This window comes from Colias croceus, chromosome 5 (genome assembly GCF_905220415.1).
Source record: "Colias croceus chromosome 5, ilColCroc2.1".
Taxonomy (NCBI): domain Eukaryota; kingdom Metazoa; phylum Arthropoda; class Insecta; order Lepidoptera; family Pieridae; genus Colias; species Colias croceus.
The window spans coordinates 7,258,995-7,272,297 of record NC_059541.1 but is presented as its reverse complement, the minus strand read 5'-3'; the positions used below and the strand labels follow the sequence as shown (position 1 = coordinate 7,272,297).

Here is a 13,303-nt window from a genome sequence, read left to right as displayed (position 1 = left end):
GTTTCGCGTTGAAGTCGCCAGCGAGGATCGTGGGCAGAGGCGAGTCCAACAAGGTTCGGACATCAGCCACTGCCAGTCGATTTTGCGGCGGCTTGTAAAAGGCGAACACTCGGGTGGGCTGGCGGTCTATACAAATTTCCACGCCGAGGGCGTACGACGACTGCAGCTGTGGTACTGGTAGCAGTTGGTGTATGAGATTCCGACGGACCAGGACTACTAATCCCCTGTAAGCAGTCCCAGTTGGCGAGGTGTGGTCCTCCCGGTAGACATAGTATCCGGAAACCTTCAACTTGTCTACTGGTCTGAGGTGCGTCTCGTTAACCAGGCCGATGTCCACTTGGCGCTGGGAGAGCAGGATTTTGAAGAGGCGGGCTTTTTGCGCTGAGAGCCCGTCGGCGTTCCAAAAAGCAATGCGAAGCTCAGCCATAAGAGGCGCAGAGCTCCGCGATACATCCCAGGATCAGCGGTATTGGGTCACGCTGCTCCTGGATGGCAATCAGTACCTGATTAAGGGTGCTGATGACCTTGGTGAGTTGAGGGTCCAGCGGTATCACTCGCTTCGCCTTCGTCCCCCGTGCGGGGGCAGCGACCACGGTGGGCTTGGACGTCTTGGTTGGCTGTGGCGCGACTTGCGGTGCAGGGCGCGGCCTGGTGGAACATGCAACAGGCGGTGCAGATGGTACATGGAGAGGCGCGGTGGGCTTCGCAGCTGGCGGTGTTTCTTGCCGCGTTTGGGTGCGGGTGCGCTTGCCACGCTTACGGCGGCGTTTACCTGTCGGTCCTGGCTGGTTGGCGGCGGCCATGAGCGAGCCAGGTGCGTCGACTTCAGCTGCGGGCGTGCGCGCACTTGTAGCAGTGCGGGCTATAGTGCCGGCCTTGCGGTTGCGAGTCTCCTTGCGGTAGACCGGGCAGTTCGCATTATTGGCCGTGTGGGCGCCGCCACAGTTGGCGCACGTCGGTGGTTCCTCACGCGGACGTTGGCACTCCTTCGCCGGGTGGTTCCCACCACACCGCACACAGGCTAATGGCCTGTGGCAGTTTTGGGAGGAGTGCCTAAATTGTTGGCAGCGATGGCATTGCGCGGGCCCCTTCCTGCCGCGCCATGCCTCAATAATGATCCCAGGCATACAGAGCAGTTCGCTGACCTCGTAAATGCCTGGGATGAGGTCCGGAGTCCGCTGCAATTGCGCGAACATCAGACAACCCGGCCTACCCGGGCGAGCTGGGATTGCGCGCACGTGCTCCGGGGTGAACCCGAGCTCGCGCAGCTCTGCCTCCACAAGTGCCGGTTCTGTATTAGCCGGCAGGCCGCGGATCGCTACTTTCACGCTTCTTTCAGCGGGTAGCGAGTAGCAGAACCAGGAGATTCCGGTGTTGCTCTCCAGCTGCGTAAGATAGCGCTGGATGACTCGGAACTCCTGGTCCGTCTTTGGCATGAATCGGACGCCCTTACCAAACGGGCGTCCGTTCGGGGTGTGCCCGAGAACCTTCTTTAATTCTTTAAAGTGAGTTGGCCAGTCAGGCAGCATCTCTACGATGAGCGGAGGGTAGCGGTTGGGCTGTTTGGTGGGAGGCGCGGCGCTTGTAGTGCCGGCGGAAGCAGCAGTGTCGGTCGCAGTCACAATCTTGTTAGTTGGGGCGGGCGTAACGGCAGCGGAGGAGGTGGAGGGTGTAGGCACTGGAGATTTTGGAGACGCGGCCATGGCCGCGTATGTAGGGCCTGTTGTCCCGGTCTCCATAGGAGAGCCCGATGACATCGTCGGCATGTTCAGAGGAGGAGGAGGCGGGGACGCTGTGAGGGTTTTCTCTCCTACTCTATGGGGAGGGGAGGGAAAGCGTCCCACGGGAATACCCGGTAAGGGGGCGGGAAAGCGCGGAGTACGTGGTAGAGGTGCCTGTGCGGCGCGTTTTAAAGTGCCCGGCGTTGGTGTGGCAGCGAATGCCGGGGCCTGTTGACGAGCAATTGAGCATACAGATTCGGTGGATTGGGCCGGCGACAACGTCAGTGGACTCGCCAGGAACGACTCATCGCCGGCTCCTGACTGAGGTTCCGGCACCAACACAGGAAGCCGGCCAGTTGCCGTTGAACGGGCCACAATTGCGGCCTGGCCGGAAGCGGCAATGGCGTCCAGGCCCATTTCAAGTGCGGCAACCGACCGGCTATAGACCCTGCGGCCCAGTGCGCGCGGACGAGTCGCACGTCGCTGCGGCAGCGGCGGCACGCTCGGCGGCGGCATGATTGCAGGATGTACTTATTTACATCTGGGATCGCAATCACAATTTTTTTTTTTACAATTTCATAATTCAGAGAAAAACCAATAAATTATTTATCTCTGAATTACCAAATTATACAGTCAATTAATTGATTGATTTTAATTAATCAGTCAATTAACTAACTAATTAATTGATCAGCGAGCAGAACGCTGAGATACGACCAAACGACCAAACGACCAAACGACCAAGAACGACAACGAACCTAACTTCCTGAAAAATGAATGATGGTTCGCTCACGATCAAGTACCGGTATCTGGGCGTTACGAGGTTAGAGTATATATACTATCTATAGAGTGCGAACAACCAAGTGGGAACAGTAGGCACAGGTGGGAACAACACGACGCTCCCGCCGCGAGCGCTCGCAGTCGTGGTTGAGTGCTCACGAAGTGCGTTGCTCTGGATTTTTTTCATATTTACGAATAAAAGTGGTGAAATGTGCAGTTCTATCTTGCAAAAACGATACTAGAAAATACACAAAATTGAAATCCACTATCACATTTCATCAGTAAGTCGATTGTTATACATAATTTTATGAAAATAAATCTAGCATCGCGGGGGTGAAGAGTAGGTGGGAGGCGGACACGCGCAGGCTCGCTCGCGCGCCTCACTGCCGCCACGTGATCGTAGTGATGTGACCTGACCAACGCTGTACTCGATATAAAGTTTACTAGAAGAACTATATTTTAACAAATTATTTATTTAACTTTAAAATTAAAAGTCTTTTAAAAATGTATTATAAATAAATTTGTGGTGTGTTTTGTACGATACACTTTCTAAATTATGAATGCGAATGTATTATAGTGTAAATGTAAAGTATGTAATGTTACGATATATTTTCTGAACCGCTAAATTGATTTTGAAGATTTTGATAGTAAAATGGATAAAATTAAATAAAGAAATTATTAATATTATTTATTATATTATCATTTTAAATTATTAATTATTCCTTAATATTTTTTACCATTTTTCAAACATTATTATTATTGTTTGATTTATTATTAATAAATAGCACTAAACCCGATCCTTTATTTTATTAACTTTATTATTTAAAAAGTACTCACGTTTTTCTTATATTCCAATCAAACATATTTTTTTAAAGTACTTATAATTAATACAAGAAAATTTCTTATATAATATTTAATATTCAAATGGAATAAACAAACTTTATTCAGTTGGTAAACAAATTTAAAATTACATATTTATACTTTATTCACATATTTTTCCTTTAATAACTTATTGAACATAAAATTTACTTATGATACATATTTATTTACATAACTTATCGATAGTTTAACACGCAATTGATATCTACCCATCCCTATTTGTCACACACACATCTATATAGTATCTATAGCTCATCTGCCTACGATGCGCACTATGCAATTTGTGCAATACACTCGCTCTATACTATTGTAATTTATACTCTAAGTTTGAGTATGACCACCAGTATGACATTGACATACTCGACTAATCGTTCCGGACTTTGCAATTTTTTTAGGTTACCTCTTGGGTTACCTACCTATGTACTGTGGTTGTGTACAGATTAAATGGTAAATAGTAAATAAAATAAAATACTTTCACTATCTCAATCGTGAAAAATAGACGTGGCGCAATATAAAGAAAATATATGGAAGAATTATTAAAATCAAATGCACAGTGAACCATACTTTTTTACAAGATACCATGGTTCTCATGAGGCAAATAATACGAAATTGTAATGCAAAATATCGAATATTCAATTGTTGCTCATTAAATTTTGCTTCGAATCGAGTGAGTATTGCACAAAGTAAATATGCATACGTCCATCAGAAATTTCTTCACACAAGTTCAACCCTATTTGTTAAAATGTTTATGGAAAACGAAAACAAATATGCTTATGATATAATGGAAAAATATGGTTACGTGGAAGAGCTAAATATTCCAAAAAATACCAGCTCCTTAAGTCAGGAAGAATTTGAAAATATAATGAAAAAAGACTGGTCAAAACAATCTACACAAGATGTGTTTAAAGTTTTTTCATTAATAACAGCTTACTGTTCAGAATACAATGTATGTATCTCCAACAATGTTTTTGATAATTTTATAGATGTCTTGACGGATAATATTCAGTTTTCCACTGATGAAGAACTCAAATCACTTTTTTTTTCATTAGCAAAATGTCCTGAAACTCCATCTATCAGAACACGCAATTATGTCGAAGTATGGGCAGCTCTAGATGATGAATGTGTAAATAGGTTAAAAAGGTGGTCTCATGATGAATTGCTCTCATATGCCGCATTGTTTTACATGTTGAGTGTTACAAAGGCATCGGATTATTGTTATAAATGCATCCAAAGACTCGTATATAAATCAAATAAGTTAACAAAAGCACAACTAGTGCAAACATACTTTTTTATTGGTGCAATGAGGTTTTCACCCCATGATATGCATGATTTGGAACTAGCTGTTCAAGATAAATTTCATGAATTGACCATTGATGAATTAGCAATTATATCTTTAGGATTTTTTAAGAGTAAAGTGCCAATAAGAAGCCCTGTTTTAGTGTCTACTATAATTGATGCTGTGATTGAGAATGTTTCTAAAATTAATGAAGTATCTCTTGCAGCATTACTTAAACTTATTCGCTTCTCTCGCAAGATTCCATTTGATGATAAAATAGTAAAACTTCTTGATATATTACAACATGAAATACCAAGACTATCTATAATGTGTAATGTGCATATAGCTTTACTTGCCACTAGTACTTTAACATTACATAAGACCAGTTTACAAGAAATTGCAAATAATGTAATGAAAGATATATCAAATGCCAGATTAAAAGATATGGAAAGATTAATACTCACATTTGGAACATTTAATTATGTGCCACCAACAAATCCAAGTTTTATTGAAACTGTTATCAATGAATTAAGAAAACCAGAAAGGGAGCAGGAACTTTTCTCCCATGGTCGTTCATTTGCATGTTGTGTATCATATCTAGGACTTTTAGGATACTATCCATTAGATCTATTCAAAAGGATTCTAAACACTGAATTTTTACACAATACATATGGAAAATATTGTTATTCATATGGTCGTGAAATATTAATTATCCATAACTTAGTTCAATTATTTCATAAAGATACAAGATTAGATTGTCTTACTGACAAAGATGCTTTGATATTGGCAAAAAAATATACTGATTATCTGCCTGATGAGAATTATGATAAACAATATAATGTTACTGAAAAGATGTATTTAGATGTCCTCAAAATTATGGAAGGATGTAGAGGAGGACCTGAATTTGTTACTGGGCATCATATAGTAACACACCACCAAAGAGGAGGTTGGTATGATGTTTGCTAAGGTTGAAGTAAAACATACAATTAACTATTCTATTTACATCATATTTTTTCAGATGTTATTATATGTGACGATGCAAGTGGTTCCCCTTTACCTGTCAAAAATATATTTAACAATGTAAAATTTGGACACCTTTGTCCAGCACCTGATGATAATATTTGGATTGCATTGATTATAGCTGGTAGAAACGCAATGTTATATAATTCAGATGAACCCAGTGGACATTTTCTGTCTAAAAAACGAGAGTTGCATGCTCTTGGATATCACGCAGCAATAGTAAGTAAAACATAAATTTATAAAGAATAGAAATTTGAATGCCATAAAACCAAAAATATCAATTTAAAGTAAAACTTGATTTAAGAAGTATTCCTTTGAATCTGTTATGAAAAACAAAAGAATATTATTTTGTGTTGCATTTTGGTTAGTATCTAGCAGGATCAATATTTAATTATTACATAAAAGCCTTGATACCAATCATTAATATAAATTAGTAATGTAAAGTGCTAAAATTATTGTAGTTAGTGTTACACCAACCTTAATTTATTTACAGGTGAGCTGGAACATGTATACAAAGTGTAAAACACAAAGAGAAAAGAAAAACTATATAAATGGACTAATTAATGAAGCCAAATCTAATAAAGATTGTGATGTTCACTTAACCTGTTAAGTTTACCAAATAAATTAATTTTCAGGATCTATTAATTTTAATGTGACAGATATTTAAGTGGCACATTTAAATAAATATTCATATAAACTTTCCTAAGAACTATTTAAAGGTACATTAATGTAACTAAAACACTTATTTGTTAGAACCTTCATTCTTAAAGAAAAAACAATATGTAGTTACTTATTGCCTTATCATTTTATTATAAATTTTTTGTTATAAAATCATATACATCCAACTTATTATTTCAATAATATACAATGGATTATAAAATAAATGTAAAGCTTAATAAAAATTATACCTTAATACAAATTTTTGATGATCCATTAAATACACCATGATATATTCACGTGCTTCATACTGTAATAACATGTTTTGAGTTGAAACAACTGATTCTTAAACTAAGAAATCAGTAAAAGAATCATGATAACTAAAACTGCAATCTCATTAAAATTTAACATGATGATATGTGCTAGGTACAGTTTTTATTGCATTTGTCAAATACTAAATTCATCAATTCATTTTAATATCATTCTATTTACATGATCTTCACTCTGTTAGGTGGAACACATGCGGTTTTGGTGTTAGTTTTGTCACAATGATGGTATCTCCAGATCAGGATGAATTCCCATTTTCACCATTGTCTTGAAAGTTGTTTGAATTCACTGAGAATGGAGCGCCCAACCCATACAGGTGACCACTCGAACTCTCAATGTTGTCATCAAAGAATATCTGAAACATTTATGACACTTGAGATGTTGTTAAAATTGATTACATTGAATAAAAAATATTGTGGATGACTACAGGTATTTAACATTTTTAAGGGCCGATTTTTCAATGCTTGGATAAAACTTATCCGTCCAATAAAGTATTACACGATAATATTAAAATGTCACGTAAACTGTTAAATATGGGCAATTAGAATACGTTTTTAAAATGGTAGTTTTATAGGTACATTATTCAACAAATAGGTTGTATCCAAGCATTGAAAAATCGGCCCTTAATGTGATAAAATACTGTCAGTATATTTCATCATTATTCACTAAAAATCTTTTAAAATATTTAAATATTTTATACTAACCTCTTTAATTTTGAAAAAGGCCATCCCCGTTAGGTGAGAATCAGAGCCTGCTTGGTGCTGGGGTCCTACCCTACGAAGTTCCAATTGGTCTGCTACCTCTTGTAATCCACCTTTCAGGTTCTTACAAAGTTTCATCAAGTACTGAAAATTAAAAATAACTCATTTGAATTCATACTTCACGACAATAATTTCTTTATGATTCTTAGGGCTGATGTTCAATCCTTGGTTAAAACTTATTAGTTGAATAGCGTATTAAACTACCATTTCAAAAATGTATTCTAATTACTTGCATTTGACAGTTTACAGGTGACTTTTTTATATTATCGTGTAATACGGATTGGACAGATAAGTTTTAACCAAGGATTGAACATCAGCCCTAAATTGATAGATAAGCATAAAAAAGTTGGATAAGCAAGACAGTAAATTTAATATCATGAGCATCTTTTGGAATACATTAAGGGATTATTAATTATAATTCCAAAATATTAACTTTACCTTAACATCATAAACTGTTGGAAAGTATAACCTGAGACTTTCAAAGAAATCATTTTCATCCTGTGGTAAGTTTTGGTCTGTGAGAAGTTTGAGTAAGTATCCAAAGTCATATCCGGAATGAAAACTCAACCATTTTATGTTGTCCATTAGTACAAGACCTAGTGCAAAAAAGGTTATATTATAAAACTAACATGATGTGGGCTACTCAATAATATTTTTAATATAAGGTACTTAAATAATTAAACTTTTACCTGAAGACATAAGTAATTCTGCAAATTCAAGGGGTTCTATACCATCTTCTTCATGTTTTCTAAACTGAAGGCCTGAGTTTTGAAGTAGATCAATGGAATCTTGTGCATACATGTCCTCTCTAAAAATGTAATAGAACAGTACAAAATGGGCATTAAAATAACATGTTGCTTTTTATAAATTTATATGTTGCTTTTTCTTATAAGAATACTAGCGGTCCGCCCCAGCTTCGCCCGTGGTACATATTCACGTTTTCTCTATAAGAACTATCCTCGAACTTCAAGGAATATTATAAAAAAAGAATTAACAAAATCGGTTAAGCTGTTCTCAAGTTATGCGCTTACCAACACATTTTGTGATTCATTTTTATATTATAAAGATTAGCGCATCATAAACAAGGATAGTCAGAAGTCAGAACTTACTGCAAATTGAACTTAAAATTAAACTGCCATGTTGTGTATCCAGGTGGTGTCTTCCCATTTTCATCCATAAATGTTAATCCCAGTTGGATTATTCTTAGCAAATCTACATTACACCTGAAATGATGTATTTGAATTATTAATAACATACAATATGTGGATTTAATTTAGGTATGTATTTATATGATCCTTTTAGTTTTGCAAAAAATGTAAGAAAAAAAATGGATCTCTGAATTTAGTTTATAGAATTTAGACATATTATTATCACAATATAATTACCTCAGTAGTTGATACTGGTAATCAGCTGTTGATCTGAATTCACCAATGGGTCTCGCTACTACTCCGGGAAATTCTGTGTCCATTGCAACCCAATGATATTTTTGGACTACCTATAAAATATTTTTAAAATAAATTATAACTGTCATATTATTTTATTTGCTCTTCTAGTCTTTAAAGTATTGGTTTAATCACGAAATATATGATTGAAATCAGTAAATATAGCAATATAACTATTTCTTGTGACATAATATCTAAAGCATTAAGTTATTAATTAACAAATAACAAGCAATTTCTATTAGTTTTACCTCTTTAATATAAACATTTAAATAATAACACTGAAAGCAAACATAAAAACTAAATATTTGTTATACTTGTCTTATAATTTGAAATTCTTCATGTAAGTTATGGTTCCAAACATCTTTTATCCCACAATCTCCAGTCCCTGGCAGCTGAGATAACGAGCCAAAGCTTGCTGCTGGCATCTAAACATACAGTTTTAGTTTAGTTTAAGGTCTTTTCAAGAAATAAACCATGCTCTTAAACATTAAAACTAAATAAATTATTGTACCTTGTACCACTTGTCCTTCTCTAATAGATTAAGTTCTTCAGATTTTAGCGACGCCGTGGTTTTTTGTGTTTAGTTTTTCAGGTTTCTAGTAAGTTTTTGTATATTGTGAGACTAAAACAAGTTTACGAATGTCTAGCAGGTAATGCAACAATGAAGACCATTGAAATCTTGCTGTCTGGAATTATTTGGGCACTGCAGATTTAATGAAATAAAATAAAAATGTATTGTTGCGAAAACAATTATGAAGCCAAAACTTAAAAACACATAGCGTACATTGCACGTAGTGACAACTGACAACTTGACATTTGACAAGTATGAAGTACCTAAGCGTCAAAGTTGTATTATTAAACAATGCCAATTTTTTTTTGATACGAGTATTTTAGTTCATATCACCTATACGTATATATTTGTATTACATTTTTAGGATTTCAAAGGCTATAAATGGAACGCTATTTAAGTTTTGTATTTTCAATGAATAAAACTAAAAATGGGCAAACGACAGTTGGGTGGCAACGAGGGAGCCACTACAACTACAACAATAAGGCTACACTACTTAACACGAGCAAGATAGGTTTGTAAGTTAATTTTAATATTATATTACTTTATTCTAAATACAACATAATATAAATATAACAGATGTCAGATTTTCATATAAGAATATTTCTTACTATTGTTGTGCTATAGTCGAAATCTCCAAAAGTATATTCTACAGCTTGGCTTAGTTCTTTTTAGGGTGCTATACCGAAAAGGTACTGAGACATCGCTGTCTGTCTGTCCGTCGCGTCTGCAGGTTGTATAATATAAAACTTGATAGAAATTTCAAAATTTCAGAGAATTGGTATGTATGTATAATTGAGTCATCTATTACAGACCACGAATGCGTTGTTATAAGTCTAAAGCTCATCAAATCAAATTATAAATCTAATAATCTATGTCATTCAATTGATTTTGATGGGCTTGAAAATGACCTATTATCTACTAATTTTCAACAAATTTCTACCTTCTCTGACGTTAATCTAGCTACAGACAAATTTGTATCGCTTTTATACCAACATATAAAAAATAACATGCGTATAGTCAAAATCCCATCAAGGCAACGGATCTTTAAGCCATGGATCACAAAAGGGCTTTTGCGTATTATGAGAAATCGGGACAATCTATACATTAAATCAAAAAAACATCCGACTAATGAAACTTTAAAACTCATTTACAAACGTTACAGGAATTTCTGTAACTCTTCATTAAAAAAAGCAAAGCGCAACTATGATAAGCAAGCTATACAAAAAACTAAGGGTAATACTAAAAAATTATGGACAACCATTAAGGAAATAAGTAACTGTAATAAATCTGATAATCATAATTCTGCTCTTTTAAATTCATGTGATCCCCAAAAAAGCGCCAATGACGTTAACCAATACTTTTCTAGCGTAGGCGAAAATTTAGCAAAACAAATTATCGACTTAAATCATAATGCGTTTCCACCGCAGCTTCCAAACCACCTTCCTCTTTTGTCCCCATCAGTAAATTCCTTCGTTTTACTTCCTACAGACAATAACGAAATCTCTCATGTTATAAATGGTTTAAAGAATGACTCTGTAGCTGGTGTTGACCTAATTTCAGGAAGAATTTTAAAGAAGTACTGTAAACTCTTGACACAACCGATCCTACATATCTGTAATCTTGCCATGGATTCGGGCACATTTCCGAGAGCATTTAAATCAGCCATTATTACTCCCATTCACAAAGGAGGCGATAGAGACTGTGTCAGCAACTACTGTGGCAACTACCGACCTATATCCATTTTGCCAACTCTTTCCAAGATCTTAGAGCGACTAATCAATAAAAGACTTATTAATTTTCTAGAAATAAACCACCTACTATCATCCAACCAGTTTGGTTTCAGGCGCGGCAAAGCTACTGGCGATGCTGTGCATGAATTAGTTGACTCAATTATCACAAATTTAGACTCTAAAAAGAAATGCTTAACAGTATTCCTAGATCTAGCTAAAGCATTTGACACGGTCTCTATCCCTCACTTGTTGTATAAATTGGAACGAATGGGTATAAGAGATAACTCCCTAAAACTATTGACTGATTACCTATCGGATAGACAGCAACGCGTGAAGCTCAATCATGACGTGGTTAGTGGGGAATTGTCGGTTAATTATGGCGTTCCTCAGGGCAGTGTCATCGGCCCCACCCTTTTCTTGGCTTACATAAATGATTTATGTAACCTATCTCTTTTTAATGGGAAGATCGTATCATTTGCCGACGATACCGCGCTATTTTTTGTTGGTGACACTTGGGACGATGTGTTCAAATACGCTCAGGATGGATTTAATAAAGTCGGGCATTGGTTACGCCAAAATATCCTAACCCTAAACATTTCCAAAACTAAATATATGGTCTTCGCTCATAAGGTCAATCTACTACCACCTCCTACACTCGTAATATCAGCTCATACTTGTCCCCCAAATCACGTGAACTGTAACTGTCCTGTACTAGAGAGGACTGAAACTATAAAATACCTCGGTACCACTATCGACCAATTTTTATCTTTTAAACCCCACGTAGACACTCTAGTGTCCAGACTACGAAAATTGATTTATATTTTCAGAAGTCTTAGACATGTTGCTGACAGAGAGGTGATAAAAATTGTATATTTTGCACTTTGTAATTCACTGATAGATTATTGTGTTACATCTTGGGGCGGTTGTGCAAAGTCACACCTTATTGAAGTTGAAAGAGCTCAACGTGCCATACTTAAAGTGAGTGCTGGACTTCCATATCGTTACCCCACGTTAGAGCTCTATAGGATGTGGGGTGTGCTTTCGGTTAGACAAACATTCATACTTCACACCATTATGAAGCAACATTCAAAGCTGGTATTTGACCCCACTTTACTCAAGAATAAGCGCCATAATAACACAATTTGTTCATCTACCGCTTTTTCATCAACTCATTCACATAATTTCTTTTGCTTTATGGGACCCTTTCTTTATAATAAAATAAATAAGAAATTAAACATTTATCCCTTGAACAATTACAACTGCAAAAAGACAGTTTCTACTTTTTTGAAATCACTGGATTACCAACAAACCGAAGTCCTTCTTAAAGACCTCATTTAAAATTACTCTAGAATCTTTCTGCTGCAATTTAAGAACACTTTATATAAACTGATATAAACATATAATCACACCTACACATATGATTAATCACACAAACATATACACTTGCGCACACACTCACTCACACACACTCACACACACACACCCACTCATGCGCGCACACACACACTAGCATACTCACATTCATACCTTTAGGATTTGGTAGGATTTAAATTAAAATTAAAATATATTTTTCTTTTCTCTTTATTTTTTTGTATTAGTGTTTTTAAAGTAAAATTGTCTTCTGATAAGATTTGTATAACTCTATGCATTATTTAGGTACGTACACTTGTGTATTCTCGTATGATATCCGCGAGAGGGGCTGGTGACCTGTACCTCAGACTTCTATGTAGTCTATTTCAGGCACCAGTTTCTCACAACGTTATCTTCTACTATACATTGTGTAGTATTACTAAGTTTTTGTAACCTTTTAATGTTGTGAGAACCAAATAAAGACGATTTTATTATTATTATTTTATTATTATTTCTGTAATTCTGATACCGATATGACAACAAACACTAAAAATATGAATAAAATATGTACCTAAATAATAAAGAGGTCTCCCAAACTAGGAAAATATTTTTTTCTGCTCCATACTGACACAATATACAGATACATACAGTAAGGAAACTTCATACAAAATGTCCGAAATGGCTCACGCACACAAGCAAGCGTGTTTACGAGTATCGGGTATTGAGGGGGATCGATAGTAGCGGGTGACACATCCAAAGATTTTGAATGACAAACATACGTTCAGTATAGAA

General features: G+C 36.6%; 2 protein-coding genes across 2 annotated transcripts; one reads left to right on the top strand and one right to left on the bottom strand.

Annotated features, from left to right (window-relative positions):
- The first annotated feature begins 3,743 nt into the window (after positions 1-3,743).
- On the top strand, positions 3,744-6,462 carry LOC123692055 (FAST kinase domain-containing protein 5, mitochondrial). The gene is made up of 3 exons (XM_045636685.1): positions 3,744-5,599; positions 5,672-5,892; positions 6,167-6,462. The coding sequence occupies exons 1-3, from the start codon at positions 3,958-3,960 to the stop codon at positions 6,281-6,283; spliced, it is 1,980 nt and encodes a 659-aa protein (XP_045492641.1). The 5' UTR covers positions 3,744-3,957; the 3' UTR covers positions 6,284-6,462.
- Positions 6,463-6,789: 327 nt separating this feature from the next.
- On the bottom strand, positions 6,790-9,661 carry LOC123692065 (CCR4-NOT transcription complex subunit 7-like). Its single transcript, XM_045636703.1, has 8 exons — positions 9,372-9,661; positions 9,175-9,285; positions 8,804-8,913; positions 8,528-8,641; positions 8,108-8,226; positions 7,857-8,014; positions 7,362-7,502; positions 6,790-7,012 (listed from the first exon to the last, which is right to left on the bottom strand). Exons 2-8 carry the CDS (start codon positions 9,283-9,285, stop codon positions 6,896-6,898), a joined length of 870 nt encoding a protein of 289 aa, XP_045492659.1. The 5' UTR covers positions 9,372-9,661; the 3' UTR covers positions 6,790-6,895.
- Positions 9,662-13,303: the final 3,642 nt, after the last annotated feature.